Source organism: Pyxicephalus adspersus, chromosome 4 (assembly GCF_032062135.1).
Source record: "Pyxicephalus adspersus chromosome 4, UCB_Pads_2.0, whole genome shotgun sequence".
Classification (NCBI taxonomy): Eukaryota; Metazoa; Chordata; class Amphibia; order Anura; family Pyxicephalidae; genus Pyxicephalus; species Pyxicephalus adspersus.
The window spans coordinates 515523-541976 of NC_092861.1; the positions used below are offsets into that span (position 1 = coordinate 515523).

Genomic DNA, 26454 nt, shown 5'->3' on the forward strand with positions numbered 1-26454 from the left:
TCAGAGCGGTCAGGCTGTGGATTAATTGCAGTCAGAGCACTCAGGCTGTGGATTCCCTGCAGTCAGAGCACTCAGGCTGTGGATTCCCTGTGGTCAGGCTGTGGATTACCTACAGTCAGAGCGGTCAGGCTTTGGATTCCCTGTGGTCAGGTTGTGGATTCCCTGTGGTCAGGCTGCGGATTCCTTGCAGTCAGAGCAGTCAGGCTGTGGATTCATTGCAGTCAGAGCAGTCAGGATGTGGATTCCCTGTGGTCAGGCTTTGGATTCCCTTTGGTCAGGCTGTGGATTCCCTGCAGTCAGAGCAGTTAGGCTGTGGTTTTTCTGTGGTCAAGCTGTGGATTCCCTGTGGTCAGGCTGTGGATTCCCTGCAATCAGAGCGGTCAGGCTGTGGATTCATTGCAGTCAGAGCAGTCAGGATGGGGATTCCCTGTGGTCAGGCTGTGGATTTCCTGTGGTCAGGCTGTGGATTCCCTGTAGTCAGAGCGGTCAGGCTGTGGATTCCCTGTGGTCAGGCTGTGCATTCCCTGCAGTCAGAGCGGTTAGGCTGTGGATTCCCTGTGGTCAGGCTGTGGATTCCCTGTGGTCAGGCTGTGGATTCCCTGCAATCAGAGCGGTCAGGCTTTGGATTCCCTTTGGTCAGGCTGTGGATTCCCTGCAGTCAGAGCAGTTAGGCTGTGGTTTTTCTGTGGTCAGGCTGTGGATTCATTTGCAGTGAGAGCGGTCAGGCTGTGGATTGCCTGTGGTCAGGCTGCGGATTCCTTGCAGTCAGAGCAGTCAGGCTGTGGATTCATTACAATCAGAGCAGTCAGGCTGTGGATTCCCTGTGGTGAGGCTGTGGATTCCCTGCGGTAAGAGCACTCAGGCTGTGGATTCCCTATGGTCAGTCTGTTGATTCCTTGCAGTCAGAGTGGTCAGGCTGTGGATTCCCTGCAGTCAGGCTGTGGATTCATTTGCAGTCAGAGTGGTCAGGCTGTGGATTCCCTGTGGTCAGGCTGTGGATTCTTTGCAGTCAGAGCTGTCAGGCTGTGGATTCCCTGTGGTCAGGCTGTTGATTCCCTGTGGTCAGGCTGTGGATTCCTTGCAGTCAGAGCAGTCAGGCTGTGGATTCATTGCAGTCAGAGCAGTCAGGATGTGGATTCCCTGTTGTCAGGCTGTGGATTCCCTGCAGTCAGAGCGGTCAGGCTGTAGATTTCCTGTGGTCAGGCTGTGGATTCCTCACACGCACGGATACAAGACTTTTCTAGAGCTGCCCCGACTCTCTGGAATGGCCTCCTCATCCTATTCGGCTTGCTCCTACTTTCTGCTCATATAGTCCTGCAAACCCAACGCTTCCCCCTCACCTACCCGTCTTCTTCTGTCTCTTAAACCTTAACTACTCACCCACCATTCAATATCTCCCTCGGACTGTATGATACTTCCCCTCCTCCTAGATTGTAAGCTCTTCAGGCCAGGGTCCTCTCCTCCTCCTGTGTCACTGTCTGTATCTGTCTGTCATTTGCAACCCTATTTAATGTACAGCGCTACGTAATATGTTGGGGCTATATAAATATTAAAATAAGGTGTAATTACTTTTCCAACCAAAGTCCCTATTTCCTAAAGGATAATTTTACCCTTAAGTTATGTTGTATGTTTGTTTACATGAGAACTTCCAAGAGAAAAATGGACAGTGGGATATCTATTTTGGTGGAATATTGGTCCACCTATCTTGAGTTAGTCTATCTATGTTTAGGTATATGTTGTATATGTTGAGGTACCTATCTCACACATGAAGGGGAGTTTGGTGATGAACTGGGAGAGGAGCGGAAAGTCCACTTCAGGTTATGATAGGTTTGGGCAGCTTTAGGCAGCAATGTAAGAGGAATTCTTCCCACTGACCACCACACTAATGTACTGTGATCTGGGTATAATATTTACATCCGGGTTCCATGAACACCTTAATATTTCAAGGATTCCCCATGTTAAAAATGATTTAGAAACACTGACCTGAGGGGACCATTGAGACAGTTCTGCTCCCTTGAGGACAAAACCCAAAAAATAGTTCTTCAGGAACTCCCGGGATCCCCAGTGCTATCCTTCTGTGGTTTTGTCTGGGTTCATAGTTACTCCCGATCTGACCACATGTGCTCCAAGAGGGGGACACACACAACCTCAAAGACACATTTCTTTATCTCGGTGTAAAGCCGTTTATATTGGTCGGGTAGGGATAAGGAAATCAAATTAAAAATCTCAATAGCCCATACATGACCACGGACTCTGGTCCAGAATAGAATGCCGGCCAGTGAGGGGACAAATGAAGCCATTTTTTGGATGTGTTACATTTTTATGTCATCCTGGAGCAGCAAAGTACCGGGAAGTAAATTTGGAGATTTGTGTAGCTGATGGGGAGTACAAAGATCGTATGACTGTGGGAAATTCTTGGCCCCCTGGAAGCCTGGAAAAGGCTGCCTGTATCTCCAGTCAGTCCACGGACTAGGGACCCAAAGTGGCCCCAAGGTAAGTGGAAAGTGAATAGAAACTTTAAACCTCTAAGTGGGCTGTACCACCCTTACTCCAATTTTAGTGAACACAGATATGGGTTTCCTGTATATATATACATACAGTGGTACCTCGGTATAAGTCCGCTTTGGAATAAGTCCAACTTGGTATAAGTCCTGTTTGGACATGAAAAACTTTGCTTGGTATACAACCTTTGTGCTAGAACTTGTGCTAGAACCACGCGCTCCCCTTATTTACCTCTCTCGAGGAGCGTCAGTACGTCAGTACGTCAGTACGCCAACTCATACCATTCAGTGAACAGCCAGCACTATAATTTTCTGAATTACATAAGATCTCCTCCTCCCATCTCAGCACCATCCTAGGAGGCACTTGGCTATTCTCAGCAAGGTAAAGTGAGGTTGCTTTTGTATTTATGTAGTTTAGTGTTAAGCAGTGTTTAAATTATTTTATAAAGCCCCATCAATGTATAATATGCCAAAAACAATAGAATTTTCTTTTCATGTTGTAAAGGGGAATGGCCAATGTCTAAAAACGAAGTCCAATTCAATTTACAGCTCAGAAGGAAGTCTCAGACTACAAGCAAAGGAAATATCCATGAATTTTGATATGGGGACCCCAGGGAGTTGTTACAGGCAATAATTGTTTAATAAACCTCAGAGGATATACCTTTGTGGAGTCGGAGTATAGAATAGTATAGCTTATTCAAAATTGTCAAAATTGTAAGAATACTGTGGAAATTCTATACTATACTATCATTAATGTAATTTCTAGGCTCTCGGCAATCCCCTGAGGAAGACCGTTTAGGGCGAAACGCGTAGGAGAGACCATAACTACAGTACTGACCCAGATCTTGGACTCTTTAGTGAGAGTATCTTGCTTCAGAATCTTCCTAAAGATTGGACCTTCTGATACGCCCTCCTAAAGAGGTGTTTTGAGTATCTGCATTTCCTTAAGCCGAGTTGGAAGGCATTGGCTTCTTTTTTGAAACCTTCAAGTATTGGCTTTGGGGGGGGGGGATGCTCCATATTGTGTTTCCAGCGGTGCTCCACAAAGTGTAGATATAATCATATTGTCAGAGTTGATAGAGATCTGTACATCCAGGAACAGAATACTTGTTGGACTATGTTCCGTAGTGAATTTGAGATTGTAATTGTTGTTTTGTAAGGATTCAAAGAATTTGTCTAACAGTTCTATGGAACCCGTCTATGATAGAAGCACGTCATCTATGTAGCACTTCCAAAAGAGAATGTATTGGCGATATTTATACATATGCACATCCACTGTCCAAGATTGAGATGAGCATATGTTGGGGCCCACTTGGTCCCCATCGCCACACCTTGTATCTGTTGCTAGATGACATTACCAAAGGCCAAGAGGCCAAAAAGACATTGTTATTCAGGATTTATCTAAATAAAGACGGGATTACCTAGATTTGATTATCTTGGATCTGAGTTCAGATATTCCGAGCAGATTGAATTGGAGACGTTTTGCATGAGGAATACTGGGGTACAGGCCCTCAATGTCTATGGTAACAAGGATAGGAGTTGCTGGGACTACCATTTCATTTATACGTTTCACAAGTTCAATAGTAGCAACCAAGGGTCTTAGAACTGAATCTAGCAGTTAGCTGGTGTTTGTTGAAATAGAACTGATCCCAGAAATGATGGAACGGCCGGTGGGATTTTTGAGATTTTTTATGTACTTTTGGCAAGGCATAAAAGTTAGGAAGAATAGGTGTCACAAATCCTTGCAGGAGATCTGTGCCCTCTTCAGTGTCACCCAGCTTGCACTCCCCTTCTGCCAGCACCAACTCTGCTCAGGGATCTCCTCCTCCGCTCACTGCCTGATCCAGGGCATGGGACTCTCTGTCAGCTGCTCCCTTACTGTTCCACAGACCTGCTGGTGTAGATGTGAGCACCACCTAGCCCTCGTCTCCAGCACCCCCTCTGGTGGTAGGGTAGGATTCCTGCAGGTCACATGTCCTCCATCCATCATATGATCTTCCGTATCAAAAAAAGTGACTGGCAACAGGAAGTTGCCTATAAAAGGAGTTCCTTTTGGTTCTGCTCTGACCCGGGCTTGACCCTTGACTACTCTTGATCTCTGTCTGTCCTGATCTTTGTTCAGGTCGTCAGTACGCCAACTCATACCATTCAGTGAACAGCCAGCACTATAATTTTCTGAATTACATAAGATCTCCTCCTCCCGTCTCAGCACCATCCTAGGAGGCACTTGGCTATTCTCAGCAAGGTAAAGTTAGGTTAAATTTTCATTTATTTCATCTAATTGCTTTTGTATTTATGTAGTTTAGTATTAAGCAATGTTTAAATTATTTTATACAACCCCATCAATGTATAATATGCCTAAAACAATAGGATTTTCTTTTCATGGGAACGGATTAATCATTTTCCTTTTAATTCCTATGGGAAACATTTGTTTGGTATAAGTCCAAGTGTCTGGAACAAATTAAGGACTTATACCAAGGTATCACTGTATATATAAAAGATTTGTGCCAGTACTAACCCGTATACTATAATATTAATACATGTTAATTAAACTTGTTACACTTTAGTGCATACGTTTGTTATGTGAATGCTTTTTTCATACTTTGTGATTTTTTCCTATTAGGAATCCTCCTATATAAATATTTTCAAGTGCATTCAATTATTCAATAACCACTACTGTGAAAAATACTTTATTTCATATTCCTCTAAGAAATTTTCTTTATTTCCCTCTTCCATATAATTACAATATTCAAATAATTATACAAAAATAGTGATCATAACAGCGGCTCATTTAAACAAACAAAAAAATAAATAAAAAAAAACCCCACACTCCAATTTTACCAATTTTACATCAATGTAAGAAACTTCCCATTTGTTTATATTTTCCCTCTTTTCTTTTTTCAGTCCTCAAATACCCTCTATTAGTTACATACCATGTAACGTGTTGACATTTCAAATAAAAAGCATCTCTTTCAGAGGCTATCAATGTTATATTAATAAACATATGCCACTTATTTAAAAAACAAGTAAACCCAAAGTCATTTCCTTGCTCTGCCTCCAACAATTCTCTATATAAAATTGGTACCAGAGAAGTTTTAATATCAGAAATTAACAGGGGACGAGTGTATATCCACGATGTCATAATAACTCTTCTTGCTGCCAGTATTCATTAACTAATCCATCTTCTAGTCCCCCTGTTTAAGCCAATAGCCATATTATCTTCCCATTTACCAAAAATACAAAGAAATGGGTCAAAAGGAATCGTGTACCCCGTAATTTTCACAATAAATCCAATAACACGTTGCCAGTATGAAGAAATTAATGGGCAAGACCACAAATGATGTTTCAAAGAAGGCTTTTAACTTTTTACATTTGTGACACTTAGTCATATTAGAGGATTGTGTATAAAAAACTTTATAAGTCCTGTGCATTAGTTTAAATTGGGTTTCTTTCCAATTATCACTAGTTATACATTTAAGAGCCGATAGATACCCAGATAATATTCAATAATAATACTGTACTGTATAATAATAATAATAATAATCCGAACATGGGAAGTCGTTCGCCCATTGCTTCACATTAGTCTCCTCCAAGAGTGTTAAATAAAAAGATTGAAGAAATGAATAAACCACACATATAGAGGATATCAATATAGATAACAATTTGTCAAACACATTTGGGTAAAATGTGTCCATGTGATCATTGACCAAGGACTTCCCATATTGGTGTATCTGCATAAATTAAATTGGATGTTCTGACCATTCCGGCCATTTAAAACTAACGGGCATAGTGTCCCAGAAAAATCCGGCTTGATCAGATCTCCTATCACACGTAGATCCTTAGTTTCCCATACATGAAATGCCTTTTGAAGTTGTCCCGGTGGGAAATCTGGATTACCTTTAATTGGAAGATATCTTGGGAATAGAATTGGGAGCTTCAGCCTCATCGTTCCAAGGTAAAATTGTATCTCTAATCAACACATTGTGCTTTTTTAGTATGTAGCAAGGTTTTAGGGTCCCAAGGATTGACTATATCTTGTTCCAGAGTATAATTAGAATAGCTAGAGGTACCTTTCAGCCAATCATATGTCCAGAAAGACATGCAAATTATATAGTCTGATGTTAGGTCAATTCAAACCACCCTCCATTAATGGAAGATATAACATGCGGGTTGAAATTCCAGGACGATTTCCTTTCCATAAAATTTTTACAAATGCTCTATTTAACAAAATAACATCAGTATGTTTCAATAGTCATCAATTTTCTCAGCCATGGTAGTGGATTTAATTTCTAGATTTGGTCATTTAACTTTTACAGCTAATAAATCATTTTCCAATTCAGAAATCCTGGACTCTGCATTAGTGATTTTATTAGCATGTGTTTGGATTTCCTGATGGATTGCTTGTAGACCTTCTTCCATAGCTTTATCAATTGCCATCTGTACAGTGGGTGTAAGCAGTGCTGCCACTGCTTGTGCGAAAATGTTCAACAGAGGGAGATACAGATTCCTCGCCACGTTGTAAAGCATCAGGAAGCAGATCAAAGTCCCTTCTGTTTTCTTGGCTGGCAGCCATCTTACCTGCAGCAACAACGTATCTATCTCTTCTGTCAGCAGGTAGAGCACGGTGTCTGCAGCTTAGTCAGCAATCGTTCCATCCGTGTTCCTGGCTGTCTGCCAGAGCCTCCAGTTTACCTGTTGGCGGGTTGAGTTGAGGTACAGGTCAGTTTTCCCCACAAATATATGTTAACAATTGTGCAAAAAACAAGTATTTTACATAAAACATTTTTCAATATTTGGAATAAATTTGACAAAGTACAAAATAGATAAAAGGTAATTCCCTAGTGAATCTCCAGGGTATAATTGACCAGTGTACGCTGGATAAGAATATTATCTATATATATAATGGCTGGTTAGAGTCACCACAGCCAGTATTAATGAAAAGGGTATATTTACGGTGTAACGACACTTAAGCTGACGCGTTTCGCCTTATGGCTTCTTCAGGGGTTATATCAAGAGCGATTATATTCTTTATTGCTATAGATTGAATACATATAGAGAATCCCGCAGGTAAGTATTTGCCATACACGATACTTGTACCAGAGGTTTTGAAATGCTTGTGCTGCTGAATACTCATGATGTTTCCCCAAACCTCAGGCTACTTCCCTCCAGGGACACGGGTTTGGAACCCCTTTCCTTTTTGTTCTCAGACTCCAACTTTTTGTGAACCAGTTCAAAACCCCTGGGACAAGTATGCATGGAATGCAGAATGCATGGAAAGAAGATGACAAGGAGGCCATAAAAATAAGGTAAAGAGAAGAGGTTATAAAGGCCACAGAGATGCACAAAATATGTAATGAAGGCTAAAGGGGGACTTAAGGAAGCCACAAAAATGTTACACGGCTAAAGAGGAAATAACAATGGATAAAGAAGTCAAAAATGTTAGAAGGGAAATAACAAATGCCACAGGGACAGTTCTGAAGATGAATTTTAAAGTTACGAAGGCTTCATATGAAGAAGGAAAGGCTACAGATGAAGCTACTATGCAGGATATAGTACAAAGTGAGTTGGACATAGCAGAGGATATTGAACCAATCACAGATCCATACTTGGAACAGAATGAGAAAGACATTGCAGAAATGCAATTTGATGCTATAAATGCTACAGACAAAGTCTCAAAGCCTACGGAGGAAGATATGATGAAGGGTGCAGTACAAGTTACATCAGACAAGGATATGCACCCAACCGAAGAGCAACATTTCATAGAAAGTAACCAGACCATTGTAGAAATGCCATTGCTCCTCAAAAAGATAGGCAAGTCCAACAAAATGCATCACCCCTTTGGATTCTTTGGTAATATTGCCTATTTCCTGGATCTCTTGAATACCCCTGGTTTCCAGGGTTGGTGCTCAAAATTTTAAAAAGTAAATCCCCATAAAACTACTATGCTGGTCATAGTAGCTACACATAAAACACTTTTCAACTTTAAACAAAAAATCCCTACCACAATCCTCCTAAAACAAAAAATCCCTACCCTAATATCCCCCCCAAAAAAACAACCATATACCAACCCCCCTAAAAGATATATCCCCAACCCAATCCCCCTAAAAAAAAGCAAAAAAAGATCTAAAATCTTTAAAAATTTTATTTGCATTATTAATAATAATATTAAAAACAAAAAAAATATCTAAACCCTCATCATTCTTGTGATGTTTACTGCTGCACCTTGATATCATTGCTACTGCACAGTGATGTCAAAGCTGCGCTGTTATCATAGTAATACTTACAATGTGCTGAGAACTTTACATGTACAGATTAACAATTTGTAAATTACTGATTTTTTTCCTTCAAAAGTGTCAGATGGTTTATTGTTTTTTCTTTCTACAGTTTTCTACCCAACCATACAGCTAAACAGAATCATCTTATACAACCATAGCAAGTACACAGTTACTAGGGATGATGTATGATGAATGGAGAGATGACTGACACATATCATAACTGAACCAAATACCCCCCAAGTATCTTTATTAGTCTTGAGATCTTCATTAAGATAAAGAAATTTTGACTGTAGTGTGTGTAAACAATATAATGCAAAAACAACAGAAAACTACCTGAAAACTTAAAACAAAGTTCAATTCTAACCCATTTTCAATTCAGGAAAAATCCAGGGAGGGTGTAAACTGTGGAAACATTGAGGAGAAACAAGCTTCTGCCAATCCCCATACTGATGAGGATTTTATACAAAGGTTCTTGATTTTTTCTGTTTTATAGAATGAGACAATGGACACATTTATTGTGATGTCCATGAGACACTCAGCAAACAGCACAGCTTCAAACACAATCTGGAAGGTGAAGACTATTGTGTTACCTTTTTGTGTAATAGATGATGACAGCTGAATGCAGAAATGGATAAAAAGAAGACAATACAAAGCTGTGTGAATTATATGGGATTTCAAACAAATACAATAACAACAAAATGGCAAAGGTATTACAGAGCTATGCAAACAATTTGAATGTGTGCACAAATATTCAAAAATGACAGTTGAATGCATTCATATCCAAGTAAGAGAAACAATAAAAAGAACTTTCAGTACAATAACAGAGTCAATCTTTTGTTCACCAGCAGTGTGCAGTGTCTCTGATTAGGAGTAGTTTAGTAAAGTAGGTAGGTAGGGAGAAGAAAGATTTTGCCCCAAAGATGGTGGATCTGGAGGTTGGTGGGAAATGTGGTTTGTAGCACTTTAGGTAGGGAGATTATTAGGGGGGGGGGGTCACCTTCTGCACCACATTTGGAGACAGTTATTGGATTCTGACAGGCCCATGTGATGCACTCGTGATGGAGAAATACATGCCCTGTGGAATAAGGGGAGAAAAAAAGAAGTGTGGGTGCTGAGAAGCACCTTGTTGCAAAGGGTGTGCCAAAGGCGCCATTGTGAAGACAGTAACACGTTTGGCTCAATGATGTCAGGCAACAGTTCCTTGTGAAGGTGCATTAAGAAAATTGGATGTAAGGGGTGCTAGGGGCAAAATTAATGTTCAGATTCGTATAAAAGGAGGTGCCATGAAGCCAATCCTTAAGGATACGTAAGAGTGCTGCCTCATTATATAACACAATATTAGGTAAGTTGAGACGTTGATTGATAGCACAACGGATTCTGGAATGTTTGCTACCCCAGATGAAGTGTCCTAGTAAACCGTTGATATATTGGGTTCGCTTGGGTGTGAGAAAAACAGGGCGCGCCTGAAGAAGGAACAGCAGCCCGGGAAATACTACCATTTTTATTAGGACTATGTGGCCGATAAAAGAGAGGGGGAGTGATGACCATGACTTAAAGGAGTCTTGCATGGAACGTAAGGCAAAGTTAAGTTCATGGAGGCAGGCTGGATTTTCAGGAATCTGCACCCTAGGCATCTAAAATTTGCCCTAGCCCATTGAAATGGGAATTGCTTGCTCCAGGTTAATTTGTGTTTTTGGGTACAGGGTTACCGACTTGTCATCGTTGATTGAGTATCCAGATGGATACGAAGGACCGAAGCGGGATAAAAGGTTCATGATGGTGGGAAGGGAGGATGTGGGGTATAGCTAAGAGAGGAGGACATTGTCTGCAAAAGCCAAAAGTTTTTTTTCTGTGCTGCTGAAGGAAATTCTTTGTATTGATTTTATTGTAGGGGAGTGTGGTGGTGGCAATCCCTGTTCTAATCCCTTTAGAAATATGCTGATTGGGGACAAAACTCAATTGCTGTTCCAGAAGGAGGGAGGGGAGGATGGGATGGAGGCGGCTGGCCATGATTCTAGCCATGATTGGGTAGTCCAAGTTACGCAATGGGCCTGTAGGAAGAAGGAGATTCAGGGTCTTTAAAAGGTTTGAGAATGAGGGATGTATGGGCCCCATTGAAGGAGGGAAAAGGTAGTTGGTTGAGAAGAATTTCCTGTTGTGCCCTAGATAAACGGGGTGGCTTAGCCTCCCGCACTAGAGTCGTTGTGTCCTGGCAGCCGGGGGGCTTGGGCCGAGTATAAAAAATGTTGTTAAAGGAGGTGTAAAATTTTGGATTTGGTGTGGTGCCTGGATCCTTGTGTTGGGTCGCGCGGGGTGTGTATTGTCCTTTTGGGCACATTGGGTGTGGCTAATTTTGCTAATAATGTTCCTGTTTGGTTACCCCAATGGTAATATTTGTACTTAATGTGTCGTGCTTTACATTGGGCCAAAGTATGAAGATGATTGTCTAGAATCATGGCTGCTTGGAGCCAGGCGCACCTAGATTGTTCAGTATGGGTTTGTTGGTGTGCGCGATACACCGATGCTACATTTTGGTACAGTTGTGTGCAGAGTTTAGTTTCCTCTCTTTTAAGTCCTTTTAGGTATGTAGTGATATGCCTCACCGCCTTACCAGTCCCCCATAATACAGGGGTATCCCAATGTTGAATTATGTCGTCCAGGAAATGATTCCAGGATGAAATTAAATTAGCGGAGAGGAGGGAGAAGAAAGATATGAGTAGTTCTAGCGTGGTGAGTTATGAAATACATTGGGTAATTGGAGATAAAGTGACACGGGGGCATGGTCTGAAAGGAAGGTGGGTGGTAAGTGGTGGATTGGATATTGGGGAGCACAGAATCCTGAGTAAGGAAGTAATCAATGCGGGAGAAGGTTTTGTATGCTCTTGACATTCACAAAGATTCCCTGGCTGTGCAGTTCCCAAAACACTTTTTAAACTAAGATTCACCTTTGCAGTTCTAGTGATGTCCCATTTTCAGTTGCTTCTTTTTAGCAAATCAAGCATGGGTTTTGTGAAGGACAGCTGTCCTTAGCTGAATGCAATGACAGAGCTCAACCCATGTATCCTTCCATACAGACCTCAACCTCTGGATTCTTTTGTAATCTGAACTAAGAGTGTTAATAAAACTTATAAATTATCCATTTTATGCAGTTGGCAGTCGAATTTGGCTGAAGCCAAATTTTGTGCAAAAGTTTGTTAAATCAAACAAATTGAATCTCTAAATGGCTGGGATATTGGTTTAGGAACCATTGACTAGATGTCTGGAGGGTAAACTTATAACAGTCGTTGGTATCTCAGCCCTCTGAAATTATCTACAAGATCATTATGCTAGACAAGTTGCATTGTGTTCTATAGTAAGCAAGTATTGGTAAGAGGCATCTTGAGGGTGAAACCTGTTGGGGCATACTAGTATCTCATCTCATCAGTAGACATCTTTCTGTTCCCCGATAAATTGCCCCCCCTTTGTCCCAGTCAGCACTTTCAGTTGGGTTGGCCACGGCCTCCTGAATATAATGGCAAAGTATTTCCAGCCATGGCAGCAGCATGAAGGCACCGAATAGAGCATATAGTACCATCTTATCTGGTATGTCCTGAGGTTCCAGAATATTGGGTTCTGAACGTGGTGGATTCCTGGACATAAAAACCTGAGGTTTGGCCAGAATTGTATGATTATTCCATCCAGGTGATGTCTTGTCCGCCCTCATGACATCAAGCTAATACAAATCATTTTATCTCCAGACATGCAGAGGTGAAAGAATTCCGTGCGTGATAGGAAAAGGACAGAATTAGGAGATTTTTCCATGAAACACTTGTGTTCCATGGGGTGTAAATTTTGAGTGGAATGTTTAATATTATCAAAAATAATAATTTGATGTGCTTCCCTTCTTTCTTTCCTCCACCTTACTTCCATCTTTCCTTCCTGTTTATTTTTAATTTCTGTTTTCTGTAATGGAAATGAATTTCATGAAATATTGAAGAAAGATCTTCATTAGGTGAGCCTGGGCAGTACGCTATGTACTATTGTATATATGTGTATCATATAGATGAAATGATAACTCGATGTGTATGTACATCTGTATGCATGAATTTTCCTTATGTACGTATAATGTAATATGCTGCAGGTGTGGTGAGGATTAGTGTTGGTCGAATAGCTCACTATTCCATTCCACAGCTATTATTATTATTATTATTATTATTATTAGCTATTCGATCGTATAGTGAGAAATTCTCAGAGTGAATAAATGCTGAATTTGAACACCATTAGAATCAGATTGCTCTTGCAGCCCTTTACTAGTTGTATGTGTTGTTGGATAGAGTTTCTCTAAACAAAAACACATAGTACAACAATTGCTGTTGCCGCGGAGTGCTTCCACTATGCGTTCTTGTATAGAGTTTCTCCATCCAACAATACAGGGCACTACAGGTGATAATTAGGTACAAGTCCCCATTCATCACCTGTAGTGCCCGGACATTGTAGTAGAACTTCAGAGGTCTGCAGGTCAGTTTCCCACGTGACGTCACAATGGAGCTGCACTGCACAAGTCCCCATTCATCACTTATAGTCCCTGGAGATCCCGCCATGACACGAGGATTCCCATGGCTGCACAGCCGCGAGAACTATAATGTCACTGTGTGAAAACCTGTAAAAAAGAAAAAGTTAGTTAAAAAAACACAAACTCTCAATAAATTACTTTAAAATGAATTTTTATTTTTTTTAAAACACATTTTTTCCCCAAATTTTTACCGTAGAATCCCGTGTTTTTCTGGTCGGGTCTTGGAGCAGCGATATTCAGGTTGAATAGAAGGACAACTCGAATTGGAACACCAACACTAGTGCGGATATATTCACAGACATAGAGAATGTGATATTTGGAAGCATAATTATTAAGTGTGAATCATTGGGTGTACTTGTACATATACATGGAGAGTATACAAGATTGTAGGTTTTGAATTATTCTAGCTGCTTATAAATCCTTACATCACTTTTTTTGGAATCCACCTCTATGACTAAGCCCTGGGTGGGGGACAAACACATCACAGGAATGCGTGTATGGTGTAAATCTGAGCAAACATTGTTCTGTAGAGGAGCTGTCATAACAAATTTCTTGTGATTATGGATTTTGGAGTTCAGCCCCCAACCTTTTCCATTGAATGTCCAGTAAGGTGGAGGGGGGGGATGTGTAAGCTCCGTGTAATTCTGAAGAAGCCTAATATTGGGGGTAAATTTCAGGCAGGAGGTGCCAGGGTCATTCATGGCAGTGGTAAAGTGACCAAGGATCAGAGTGGGGTGGTCATAGGAAAGAATGCGTTCCTTGGGGCAAATATTTTCTTGTTGCCCCTTGAAGTCTTTTTAATAATGAAATGTAGTATTCAGCAAATACATCCTTAATGTTACAATAAAATATCATATAAATACCAAACACAAATCACTGAGCTGACATTAAAGTGCAAACAATTCCAAGATATGAAGAAATATGATTTGAATTCACATTGCAACATATTTTCCCAATGTTCAGTATGTGACGATCATCTCCAGGTCCGGAATGTGTCATTAAATGTTATTATTGTTTTCATCTCATTGTGACAACTACTGACCTTATAAATGTTTCTGGATGGGGCAACATAAGGAAATGATTTCCCCATAGAGACTGAATGTTCTCACAGCAGAGCGATGATATCTGTACAGCAACCTTTATCTGGGCAGAGTGCCACCAGTCTGTTAAAGGAGCTGAACCTCTGATACCCCCTCTCCCCCAGGGTCACCACATATAGAAAGACTTGGCACGTCTTCCATGATAGATTGTATGTAAGGGGGGTTTGGCGGTCCCGCCTGTGTTTGTCTAAGGGCGGTGTGTGAGGATTTGGTGGAAATGTTAGATCATTTCTTAAACACATGAATTGTAATTAAGTTCAAAACTAAAAATAAATGTCCTACTAATAACACTGAACATTCGTAAACACTATACATTCACTATGTGTTACGATAGAAGGGATTGCGTGTATAGGTGGCGGTGCAATCAGAAATGGAAGGAGTTGGAATGAACACTGGAGGTGTAATAAAGCCGGGAATAGGAGAAGGTAGAACCAGGAATGGGCGGTGAAATAAATGGCAGGTGGTAAAATCAATAATGAATGTTTGGGACTCTGCGAAAGGAAAATGTCTGAACCGGGATTGGGAAGTAATGGGATTGGGATAGCTTTGTACCCTGAGGCATAGCCATGGGGGAACAGAAAGGGTCTTCAACCAACTATGACCACAAGGCTGGAAAAGCACAATTGTATTTGTATGATAATCTCTGTCACTGAACATTGCATGGACATAACTGTATTTCCCATTTCACCTCTACTTCCCCCTTTTCAGAGAAACCTGGAACATGTCCTGCAGATGTGGACTATCCAAGGTGTGAAGGTTCCACGTTGGGCATGGAGAATGAATGTGGGATAGACAAAAAATGCCAAGGGAAGAAGAAGTGCTGCTTCTCTGGGTGCAGGAGACGATGTTTGCTGCCATTGGACGGTATGTTGGGAATACAATGGACTGTTACCACTGGGGCTGTATATAGAGATAAATATTCAGTCAGTGTGTGGCATTAAGCATCTCTTCAAGATTCTTTACATTTTTTCCTTACTTTCTGTTGTAAAATATTGTTGTTTGTACAGTACAGTATCACAAGCCTAAATTTACACACATTGGTAAGCCAAAGCGCAGACCCCTCTAAAGTAGAAATCCTCACCTTTTGATGTTTCAATTAAAGAGAGAGTGCTTGGGAGGAGAAAACTAATCCTCTACTGCCTTTGGAATCATTTGGTTTATAAATATTATTAAATGCATAACAAAGTATAAGATGATAAATCCATCAATTTCAATATATAAACCATTCGCTTAAAGTAACATTTGAGGCTTCCCCTGACCTGATAACGGCCTCACATTGTGGTAATAGATGTACCGTTGTCCTCAAGGCGTAGACCATAGTGCCGCCATCTTTCTATGGAAGACGAATTGGTGCTCATGTTAGATGGTTAGTGTTCGGCTCAGGACATTATCACTTATTGGTCCTGCCAGGTCTGGAGAATTCTGGGTCACTTTGGATGAGTGAAGGTCCAAAGTGTAGAAGCATGAGGACCCCTGCCATGTTTTTATTGTCATATAGTACAAAGGAAGAGTGCTGGGCCCTTGTGTGGAGGGTTTGGTAAGGATGGGCCCCAGTATTCATTCCTGGGATTAGCTGCCAACTCTCCACCCATACAGATGTCTTACTGGAGGACCTTGTGGAAACTTTCCATAGTAAAGACATGACAGAAGCAGAAATTGACCAGAATGGCTTATATTTATATATTTTCATTATCTAATCCATATCAATGTACATTCTCATGTACCCATCCAGTAGGTAGAATTCTTACTGCTGTATAAATGCTGTTGTATATGGTGCTCAGTAGCACAAGCTAATGAACTAACTGCCCATATGAGGAACATAAATTTCCTTTCACTAATATTACTCAGTCCAGAATTTGGAATAACCACCTCACAGCCCCAAAGGTGACAAACGTTGGACCAAAATATATTGGCTACAATTTCTGTGGACTCATCTACATCTATTAGACCCCAGGACATTTACTAGAGGGTTGGTGCTTCCATGATTTCTTATCTTCAGGCCGTCAGTGTCCCCCCCGGGGAGATTCACTGCCTCTATTGGTCTTCATTGTGTACTCTTCTCTATAATATTGACTGCCCCTCCGGGGGGAGATCTCTGATTTGCCTCCATCCTCATCTTAGCAATTTTCTCTCTCTGCAGCCAAGGAAAATCCCTGCCCTTACCACAATGATACAGAATGTATACATGTCAAACCAGCACCATTCGAGTGCCACGAGGATAAGCAGTGCCAAGGCACCGACCGCTGCTGCAACAAAAACTGCCGGCTCCAGTGCGTGCCAACAATGAAAGGTAACCGGACATCTCTGGTGAATGATAAGATGTCAGATATGTAGAAATATTACCACCGGGTTCTATAGGAAGGTATAAATGTACGGGGACTTATTGTATGATACAGGGACCTCTGGGGCTCATTCAATAATAATAATAATATTTTATCATTGATATCTCTGATTATGGCGTTTTGTGTCCCCTAGTGTTCTTCACGTCATAATGTTTGCAGGCGCAATGGCAGCCTTCATATTCCATTTGTGTTCTATAGATCTGTATATCCAGCCATGGCCACTTGTAGAATGATGAGGAGGTTTTATACAATCTGGTTGTGTGTTGCAGAAAAACCCGGAAAATGTCCAATTCCTATTACAAGATGTGCTTATCCTCCTCCACCTCCAAAATGTCTGAGTGACCACAGCTGTCCCGGGAACCTGAAGTGCTGCACCCCAAAGTGCGGTCTGGAGTGTACCAAACCAGTGTTTTGTAAGTTACAGCTGCCTATCCATTTTCCATCAATGCTTTGGGTTTGTGAGGTCCATACGTGTCCATATTGGGGTGCAGTGCACATATTACCCCCCAGATATGGAGACATAAACAGCCATGAAGCATGGACACTTTGCATTTATTGGGGTGCAGTGCACATATTACCCCCAGATATGGAGACATAAACAGCAATTAGTGTGATGGGAGAATGGTCAGACCAGATATTCGGACCTATATCTATATGGGACATGGGACTGAAGAATGAAAGGTGTACTGTCTATCTGTGGGCTGAGTGATGCGCCAGGCATCAAAAAAAATGTATTTGTGCATAAGCTTTCAAAACCCTGCCTACGTGAGGTAGGTGGTGGGATAAATGTGGGGTCCACGGAGAGACAACCTAGTGAAGGGGTATGGGTCAGATAAAACCACCTGCCATTAATAAATTGGTGTAACACCAGTATTTGCGGGAGAACATGATCTAGGAAAGTGAGTTAGGATGAGTTAGGGGCATAAATGTAGCAAAAACACAACTTCTTTCATCCCTACCTTGAAGGATGATGTCGCGGCCTTCCAGGTCAGTAATTGATTTGGTATGGGTAGGGGAGGTGTTGTAGTGTACGAGTATGGCGACCCCCCGGACTTATTGGACCTGAGCGGGGCCATAAAGGTTTGTGAATAGAAGTGTTTAGCAAAATTATTAGTGTTCCCAGTGCCCAGTTGTGTCTCCTGTAAAACTGCAATATCTGTTCGCTGCCTCTTTTATTTTACGCTTAGTGTATGAGTTTAATCCCTTAACATTTATGGTACAGTATCTTAACCTATTCCAATGCATTAAAAAAAGTTAGTAAGAGTAAGTATGAGTAAGTTGTAAACGTTGTGGGGGGCCCTTCCTGCCCTTAGCATGCTAAAGCCCCTTGTGCCTTCCACCCAGCTAATCGTACCTTGGCCATAGAGGGGGCAGATAGGTGAGGGGGAGAAAGAAAAAGACAAAAAAACAAAAAACAACAGATAAAATTCAAGTGCAAAATTATCTGAAAGTATTCGTAATGGATCCTCCTCGATGGCCGTATGCCTACCAGTAGAATCACTGTCTGGCGGCCCAGAAAAATACTGACAATGGAAGGGGGTCCCATGGGGGACATGATCGGACCTACCGATCGTTTCAGCATGAGTTTATTACAATAATCCCCGTCCTGCTTTCCGGCATATTACATGTACATTAGAAGTTCGGCAAACATTATATATTTACTGCAATAGCAAGGAAGAAATGGGTTACGTAACAAATCACATGGGTGATAGTGAGGCATTAATCCTACAGGCCAACCCACCTGTGTCCTGTATGGTAGTTTAAGGGCCATCTTTATCAGTGAGATCCTTTACCCACAGGATAAAAAGGTTTTTTAAGGGCTTCTTTCAGGAGGAGTCTATATACTGGGTTGTAATAAAATTGGCTCTACTTCCTCAAGCTAGCAGTGGGGGATAATATAACAAAATACAAGGCTTGAATAAACCAGGATGGGGGGACTTTTAAGGTCAGGTTTACAAAATTTATTGAAACCATAAAATATAAAATCACATTAATTTGTATTAATAAATTAACGATTAAAACCAAGCCATTTGTTGTAAATACCGTACTCGTTAGATCTCCCAATGGAAGCTTCTTCCATTGAGGTATTCGAACAAGTTCAATGCATTTTGCAGATACTACGTCTGCTTCCTCAGGATGAGGAGATCTACAAATGACATTTAGTTTTTAGGTACATTTACTTCAAGTAAAAAATGATAAATAATATGTCTGCATCATTCATAACAAATCAATTACACATCAGTAAACTTTCGTTGATGCTGAGTGCTAGTGGTCATGTATGTATTACTCTCATAAGAAGCGAAACTACCATGCAGCGGGGGCGAGAGGAGGGTTGTTGTTTCATCACCATAAAAATAGGATTAATTAGTGTAAAATTCATTTAAACCGTGTATAATTGAAATAAATCAATTTATTCTTTTATTTATTCTTGTTTTTATATATATATTTCTAGTTCACCTCAAATTTCCAAATCTAATTAATTTTATTTATTCTAAAACTGTGTCTCAGCTCGTTTAGATATGTTGGTAAGTCTCAATTTTGATTTATATTTCACTTGGATTATGGTTTGTATTAGCTTGTATGAGGATACAGGTGGTATACCACAAATGGTTTGTTCCAGAACCTCTTCTATCTCTGACACTTTGAGGATCCCTGAATCAGGAATTGCCTCATCTCAAACAGTAACATCACTGCCCTCCACCCCGGCTTTTTTAGGGAATACCACACGCTTAGCGGCACTTGGAGGAACTATGTGTACAAGATTCAAAGTCTCAACAACTAAGTGTAATCAATCTGTCCACATGCTCCCTTGGGGAATAAGAGCTTGAGGTCCTTAAACTGGGTCCACATTTCTGCCCTTCTGACACTACGATAAATTGGAATTCATAAAGGACCTGCAGGAAACTCTTTTATAAGGTTCTCTGCGTCAAAGACAATTATGGGAAGAAAGTTCGAAAATTTAATAGAGGAAGACCTTTCACCTGATGGAGCAAATAGTTCAACAGAACCGTTGTCCAATATCAGTTTGAAATCTAAGAGGTTTCCAGACTTAGGTCAAACTCCAGCAATTTCCATCTTCTAAGAAAAGTATGTCAAGCGTTACGGAAATTAGAAATTAAGAATTACAAAAAACAAAGAAAAATAATGAATAATTTACAAAAGAATCACAAGATTACAATAAAACCTGCCGCTAAGGGGGGAAATGTTGTAGTCATGGACAGACAAATGTGCAAAAAAATCTTAGATAACTGTGAATGGTATCGGGAAATACCTTCAACTCACATAAAAAGATTATATGATGAATATTAACAATTAATCACATCAGAATTTAACAATGGTGTGATCGAGTACTTAAACAATAAAAATCCTTCTACCAACCTTCTCCGCACTTCCTAAGATTCATAAAAAAGCAACTGACCCCCCCAGGCTGTCCCATCCTTTCTGGAATAGGCAGTATCTCATGTGAGGATAGTCAGTTGATTGGCGACTATTTACGACCTTTTGAGTTTAGTCTATTCTCTTATCTAAAGCACACAAAGGGTTGTGACCACAACTAACCAGCACATTTGGCAACAGAAAAACTTTATTCTATCCTTATTAGAATATATTCTCACAAGGAATGTGTTTATGTTTGCAGATAAGACCTACTTCCAGATACAGGGGGTGGCAATGGGGACCTGTTGCGCCCCTACATACGCTAACCTGTATCTGGGGGGATGGTAAAGGGAGCTCCTGACGGATCCTTATCAATGTACTTCAGCTACGTCTCATTTTGGCGGAGGTACATTGATGATATCCTCATCCTTTGGCTGGGCCATGACGATATTCTAGTGGAGTTTCTCAATAAGTTAAAAACAAACAGCTTAAAGCTAAGTTTTACAATGCAATCCAGCACATCTTGCATTACCTTTTTAGATGTTCAAATACAAATTAACGCTGATCTAACTATCTTGTCTAACTTATACCGTAAACCAGTATGCCACAAACATAATTCTGTCAGCCTCTAGTGCTCAGGCAGCAACTTTAAATAGAAGCATCCAATTTTCATAATAAATAAGACTGAAATGTAATTGTTCACATGAACTAGATTTTGAAAAGGCAGAGAAGGACCTTCAGCTAAGATTAATCAATCGAGGGTCTAAAAAACTACTTTGAAGAAAGCTTATCGTAAAGTAAAAACTTACAAAGATCTCAGATAATATTTACTCAAAGAAATAAAGAATAGAACCCAGAAGAGATCAGAATCATCCCAAGGTTTTCTGACCAACACAAATCCTTAACTTAACATTAATATCGGACCTGAAAATTAGCAAATATTTAATTCCGGTTCCACAGATAACTTTTTTTATCCCAATGTAGATGAATACATAAAGTTACATGTGGATCCCAAGGAATAATTTACTTAGCATTCTGTAGCTGCAAATGCTTTTGTGTGGGCAAGACAAGAGGAAAGTTCAGAAGGAGAGTCTATGAGCATGTATATGTATTAGTAATGGCAATAATTACAATGCCAATGAAATTAAATTTACTATGTTAGAACATTGTCCCCCTGATAAAAGACATGGGAACGGGGATAAAATCCACTTGCAAAAATAGGCTAAATGGATTTTCAATTTGAATGCTACACAATATCCGAGTCTAAATGAAACCCTAAGCTTAAACCTTTCTTATAAGAGGTGTGACTTTGCTTTAGTTTTTTTCTGCGGTTTGCGATTATTACCATCACTAATAAACTCAAAATGTTACTAATATTTCTTTACAACTGATTTACATAAACAAAGCAAACCACTAATGCTGTTTTTTTCTTTTCCTATATCTTTAATAACAACCTATCTGCTGTTGTATTGTAACCTACTCTATTGTAAATAAAATGTTTTGTGCTAATTGCTTCATGGAGTTAGCTGCGTGCTTGGCTTGTCTCTGACTTTCTTTTATGGATGGAAACTCCCAGCCGACACCCGACGTAAGTCCTCTGAGTCAACTTGGACTGTAGGGAGGAGACCTAGGTACCGAAGGCTTACTCCCCCTTTGTATAAATTTCTGGACGTCACAGGGCACGTTCTGACCTGATGGGATCTCTGGGAATGTCACTGGCTGTTGACCCAAAGGGAGGGATTAACATCAATACAACCTTGCAACTGCCCTATAGGATTTTCCAGTTCCTGACACCACATGGTCCACCGGACCTTATGACGTGGGATTCCTGGACTGCACCCCATATACAGCACTCACAAAACCACATACACCAATATACCAAAAGCAGTATCCTTTAACTAAAACAAGGGGGATTCCTTAGCACCCATGATTCCCTCTTGCAACGACTGTAAAACCTATGATTCCCCGGAATATATTTACACATACTATAAATATTACCCAGGGAGATGTATGTTACCGTATGACTTGTAACCTCTCTGAAATACCCCACTGTACTACAGAGAATCACTCAGCTCCCTCAAGTTATGTATGCCCAAGAACCTGAAGCTATTTGTATGTAAAGGTACAAAGGTGAGAGGCCAAGTAGTTATCCTTTGTTGAAGGATAAAAAGAGGGAATGAGGAATTTTGCTGAGTCTTGAAGTTAATTATTTTTTTACTTTTGTTATGTTTTGTAGATGATTGAATTATGTTGAAACTAGTTGTACTCTTCTTATCAGTAAACTAACGTCCGCTTCCCCCCTTTTTGCCTTGAAACTCTTCTTTCCTCCCTACGGCCATATATCTGTTACTTTGACAAAAATATCTTGTTCTAAGAGAACCACAAGGACCTCCGTCATGTCTGCTAATTGTCTGTAGTCATGTGATCACGCCACTAAACTGTTATATAAACTGTGTACAAACAGGAAAGTTTGGAGAGTGATCTAACCATACATTGAGCTATGTGTGTTACATTCTCTCCCAGCGCTGTAAACAGAAGTGATCAGAAAGAGGGAAGAATTGATCTGTGATCAATAGGAGATCACCTTAACACCCACACAGATGTTTTTTCTTTGAAACACTTCCAGTTTACCAAGCCAGATGTTCTGACCCCGTGTGTGACGCCGCCAAAGGAGGACCGGCGGCGCGACGGATAGAGGTGAGTATTTGGGCTCCCTGCTTTGGCGGACATTCTTCTATGAAGGTTTGTTTATTGAGATTGGGTAAGCCCTTAGCATCTGTGTCCCCTGGCAATTCCACCATGAGTGTGGCTCCGGGCTACCGCTTTTGGTACTGAAAATAAACCCCGAGACACACTCGGGAATACCGCCAGGGAGGATAATATGTATTGATATTATACTTGAAAACCTGGTTCACTATTCCAATTCTTCCTAAAGGTTTTCAGTAAGGTTTGGGTCAAGACTTTTTGCAGGACATGCGAGTTCCTCCACACCATACTGGTGACACCATGTCTTTTTGGAGCTGGCTTTGTACACAGGTGCACAGAATGGGACCACAAGTTGTCTACAATGTCTTTGTATGATGTAGTATTACCGGGATCCTTCACTGGGGACAGCAAAAATACCTTTCTAGGAGCAGAATATATAAAACCTTTGGCTTTACTGGAAAAAATGACTTTACAGGAGAAAATAGAACACATATAGGTGGAAGGCAGCACAAAAAACTTCAAGGAGGACAGAAACAAGGTTAGGAAATATAGCGGATTGTTCTCACTGTTGAAGTAACATGTAAGAGCTCACAGGCTGAAACTGCCACCAGGTTTTACTAGCCACTGACATGTCAGTTTTGGGTGGACTAACTTTTTACGACTGAATATTCAGATATTTGCACAATCTAAGTTATAATGAGCTCTCCAGCAACTGCAGAATATCAATGTGCTGAGAACTTTACATGTACAGATTAACAATTTGTAAATTACTGATTTTTTTCCTTCAAAAGTGTCAGATGGTTTATTGTTTTTTCTTTGTCTACAATTTAAAAAAAAATTTCATGAAAAACAGTGGATCACTTTTGGTACAGAAATCTAGACCTCAGTGTAACGCTTAGGTGGTTAAAGTGAAGATATTTGTTGTTAGATGGCTTGGAGAGGAGTTGTTTTTCCCATTCTCCTTGGTATTTAAAATACTGTAATAAGATAATAGATCAGCAGCAGCTCTTCCTAAATGGGTTAAAATATCAAACTTACTGACCGTGTGTGAATCAACGTGCCCGTCCGGTTGATTCGTGCTACTATTTAATACGGCTGCTTCCGCTTGTTTATGGATGGATAAATAAAGTTTAAAGTTTTAATAAAGCCGGGACAAAGCTCCGGATAAGCAAGTTCTGATCAGCACAAACCGGGGGTGGGAAAGGATGAGCCAGCTCTCCTTATAAATAAAAGAAGGGGCCAGGGTCCCTCATAGCACCCATCTCCCATAAGGCATTAGTAGGAGGGACAATTTTATAGAAATAGAAAATATGTAAAAAATATTTATTTCAATTAAAGATACATTGGAAGGAGTTATTTGTATTATTTATATATGTATTTATGGGTATTATCATCCACCAGGTATGCAAGCCCACTGCTATTTACAATAATACATGGTACAAAGTTTCACCATAAGAATGTTGTATTATAATAAAGTTATAATGATGTACTGTAATAACGTTATAATGATTTTTTATAATAACTAATAATGATGTACTATTGAATGTATCAACAATATGAGGGAGAAAGATTAACAAAACAAATAACTGAAATTAGACATACAAAGTAAGTCAAACTAAAGTAGGGTTAGGATTAACACTATACGTGCTCATTATATACATTTTGGGAAAGTAAAACAAAATCATAATTAACATTGTACATACCGTATTTTTTGCCGTATAAGATGCACCCAATTTTAAAGGAGGAAAATCTAGAAAAAAGATTCTGAAAGATTATTCCCCTTCTGATCACTCATGTGCCTTTCAAATTCCCTTTCTGATCACTCTGTGCTTTTTTTCCACTGTACGGCGGGGCTGTATATAGAGATAAATATTCAGTCAGTGTGTGGCATTAAGCATCTCTTCAAGATTCTTTACATTTTTTCCCTACTTTCTGTTGTAAAATATTGTTGTTTGTACAGTACAGTATCACAAGCCTAAATTTACACATATCGGTAAGCCAAAGCGGAGACCCCTCTAAAGTAGAAATCCTCATCCTTTGATGTTTCAATTAGAAAGAGAGAGTGCTTGAGAGGAGAAAACTAATGCTCTACTGCCTTTTCCATGGAATCAATTGCTTTATTAATAAATGCATAACAAAGTATAAGATGATAAATCCATCCATTTCAATATATAAACCATTCGCTTAAAGTAACATGTGGGGCTTCCCCTGACCTGATGGTGGCCCTCGTGTTGTGGTAATAGATGTACCGTTGTCCTCAAGGCGTAGACCATAGTGCCGCCATCTTTCTATGGAAGACGAATTGGTGGTCATGTTAGATGGTTAGTGTTCGGCTCAGCACATTATCACTTATTGATCCTGCCAGGTCTGGAGAATTCTGGGTCACTTTAGATGAGTGAAGGTCCAAAGTGTAGAAGCATGGGGACCCCTGCCATGTTTTTATTGTCATATCATGAGCACCATGAGCATGGGGGGCTACAGGAAGTGCTAGGGTGGGGGCAGCGTAATAATTACTTATGTGTATGTGAGAGCCATCATTTTATAGAGCAGGGAAGACACTCTGCTGAGTATGTAGTGCTGTCTGTGTCCCTGTTGGGGAGATTACCCCTTTATGTTTCCCAGTTGGGTGTCGGGGTAACATTCTCATAGACATAAAAGTGATGGCAAATGCAGAACATTAATGTTGTCTGTAATATAAGAAGTGGGGTAAATCATCCACTAGTTTGTGTGACTACTTTCAAAGATGGGAAATCATCCCATTTCCTGCTGTGTCTCCAGGACAGGAAGTGAAGGTAAATCTCCACAGCAAATGTAATTCTTTCTGACTCTATATTAGTCTCCATAAAGGAATTTGTCTTTACTTATAGGAGGCTAAACATTTCCAGTGTAATAATATGATAAACTTAGAACTTAGAAGTTGGGGGGATTTGAAAGGAAATGAGAATGGAAAGAGAATTGGGAAACATATTGTATATACATATAAATCTGGGGAAGCGGTGACCCCATTGTGTCCATATATAATATTATTTATTATAGTCCAAAATATCCTCACCCCCAACTCTGGGCCATAAATGTCAATACATTGTTTTTGTTTCTAAGCGAGTGGTGGGCTGCCTGTAGATGTCTGAAGATTGGAGGATCCGGTTTCGGTCTATCGGTGATGCTCCACAACAGAGATTCCTCAGCCTCGGCTATACTGAATGTTCTGCAAATATCTGAAGATTCCATCACGGCAGTAAAACTGCTGAATAAAAATAATTGGGGTTACATGATTGTGGAGTGTTCTTGTTCTGGGTGCAGGGTTTTTGCTGTGGAATGCCGATTCCTGAGAAGAAAGACCTGGTGCACCCCCATGCAGGTCCCAGCCCCCCATTTACTAGGATGGTGCAATGTGGTTAGCAATCTGGAGAACTGCACCAATGAATGTTGCATGCACATGGGCTGGGTCCAGAGTGGTGTAATGAGTCCTCGTCCTTGTATGGTCCAGTTAGAGAATCTGAACAGTTTCTGGGTACCAACCTTAAAAACCCTCCTTCCATAGCCTATTATTCTGAATATATCTACCTATAAATAAGTAATGGTGGTCGGGTCGTTCCTATTGAA

At 40.4% G+C, this 26454-nt stretch overlaps 1 protein-coding gene across 1 annotated transcript; it reads left to right on the top strand.

Annotated features, from left to right (window-relative positions):
* Positions 1 to 7918: 7918 nt before the first annotated feature.
* On the top strand, positions 7919 to 26118 carry LOC140328832 (uncharacterized). Its single transcript, XM_072408707.1, has 5 exons — positions 7919 to 8312; positions 15137 to 15292; positions 16569 to 16718; positions 17040 to 17183; positions 25951 to 26118. The coding sequence occupies exons 1-5, from the start codon at positions 7919 to 7921 to the stop codon at positions 25977 to 25979; spliced, it is 873 nt and encodes a 290-aa protein (XP_072264808.1). The 3' UTR covers positions 25980 to 26118.
* Positions 26119 to 26454: the final 336 nt, after the last annotated feature.

Coding starts and splice junctions, on each gene's coding strand:
- LOC140328832 (XM_072408707.1), top strand. CDS start 7,919: ATGGATAAAGAAGTCAAAAATGTTAGAAGGGAAATAACAAATGCCACA. Junction 16,719..17,039: donor GTGCGTGCCAACAATGAAAG/GTAACCGGACAT, acceptor TGTGTGTTGCAG/AAAAACCCGGAAAATGTCCA. Junction 17,184..25,950: donor GTGTACCAAACCAGTGTTTT/GTAAGTTACAGC, acceptor TTTGTTTCTAAG/CGAGTGGTGGGCTGCCTGTA.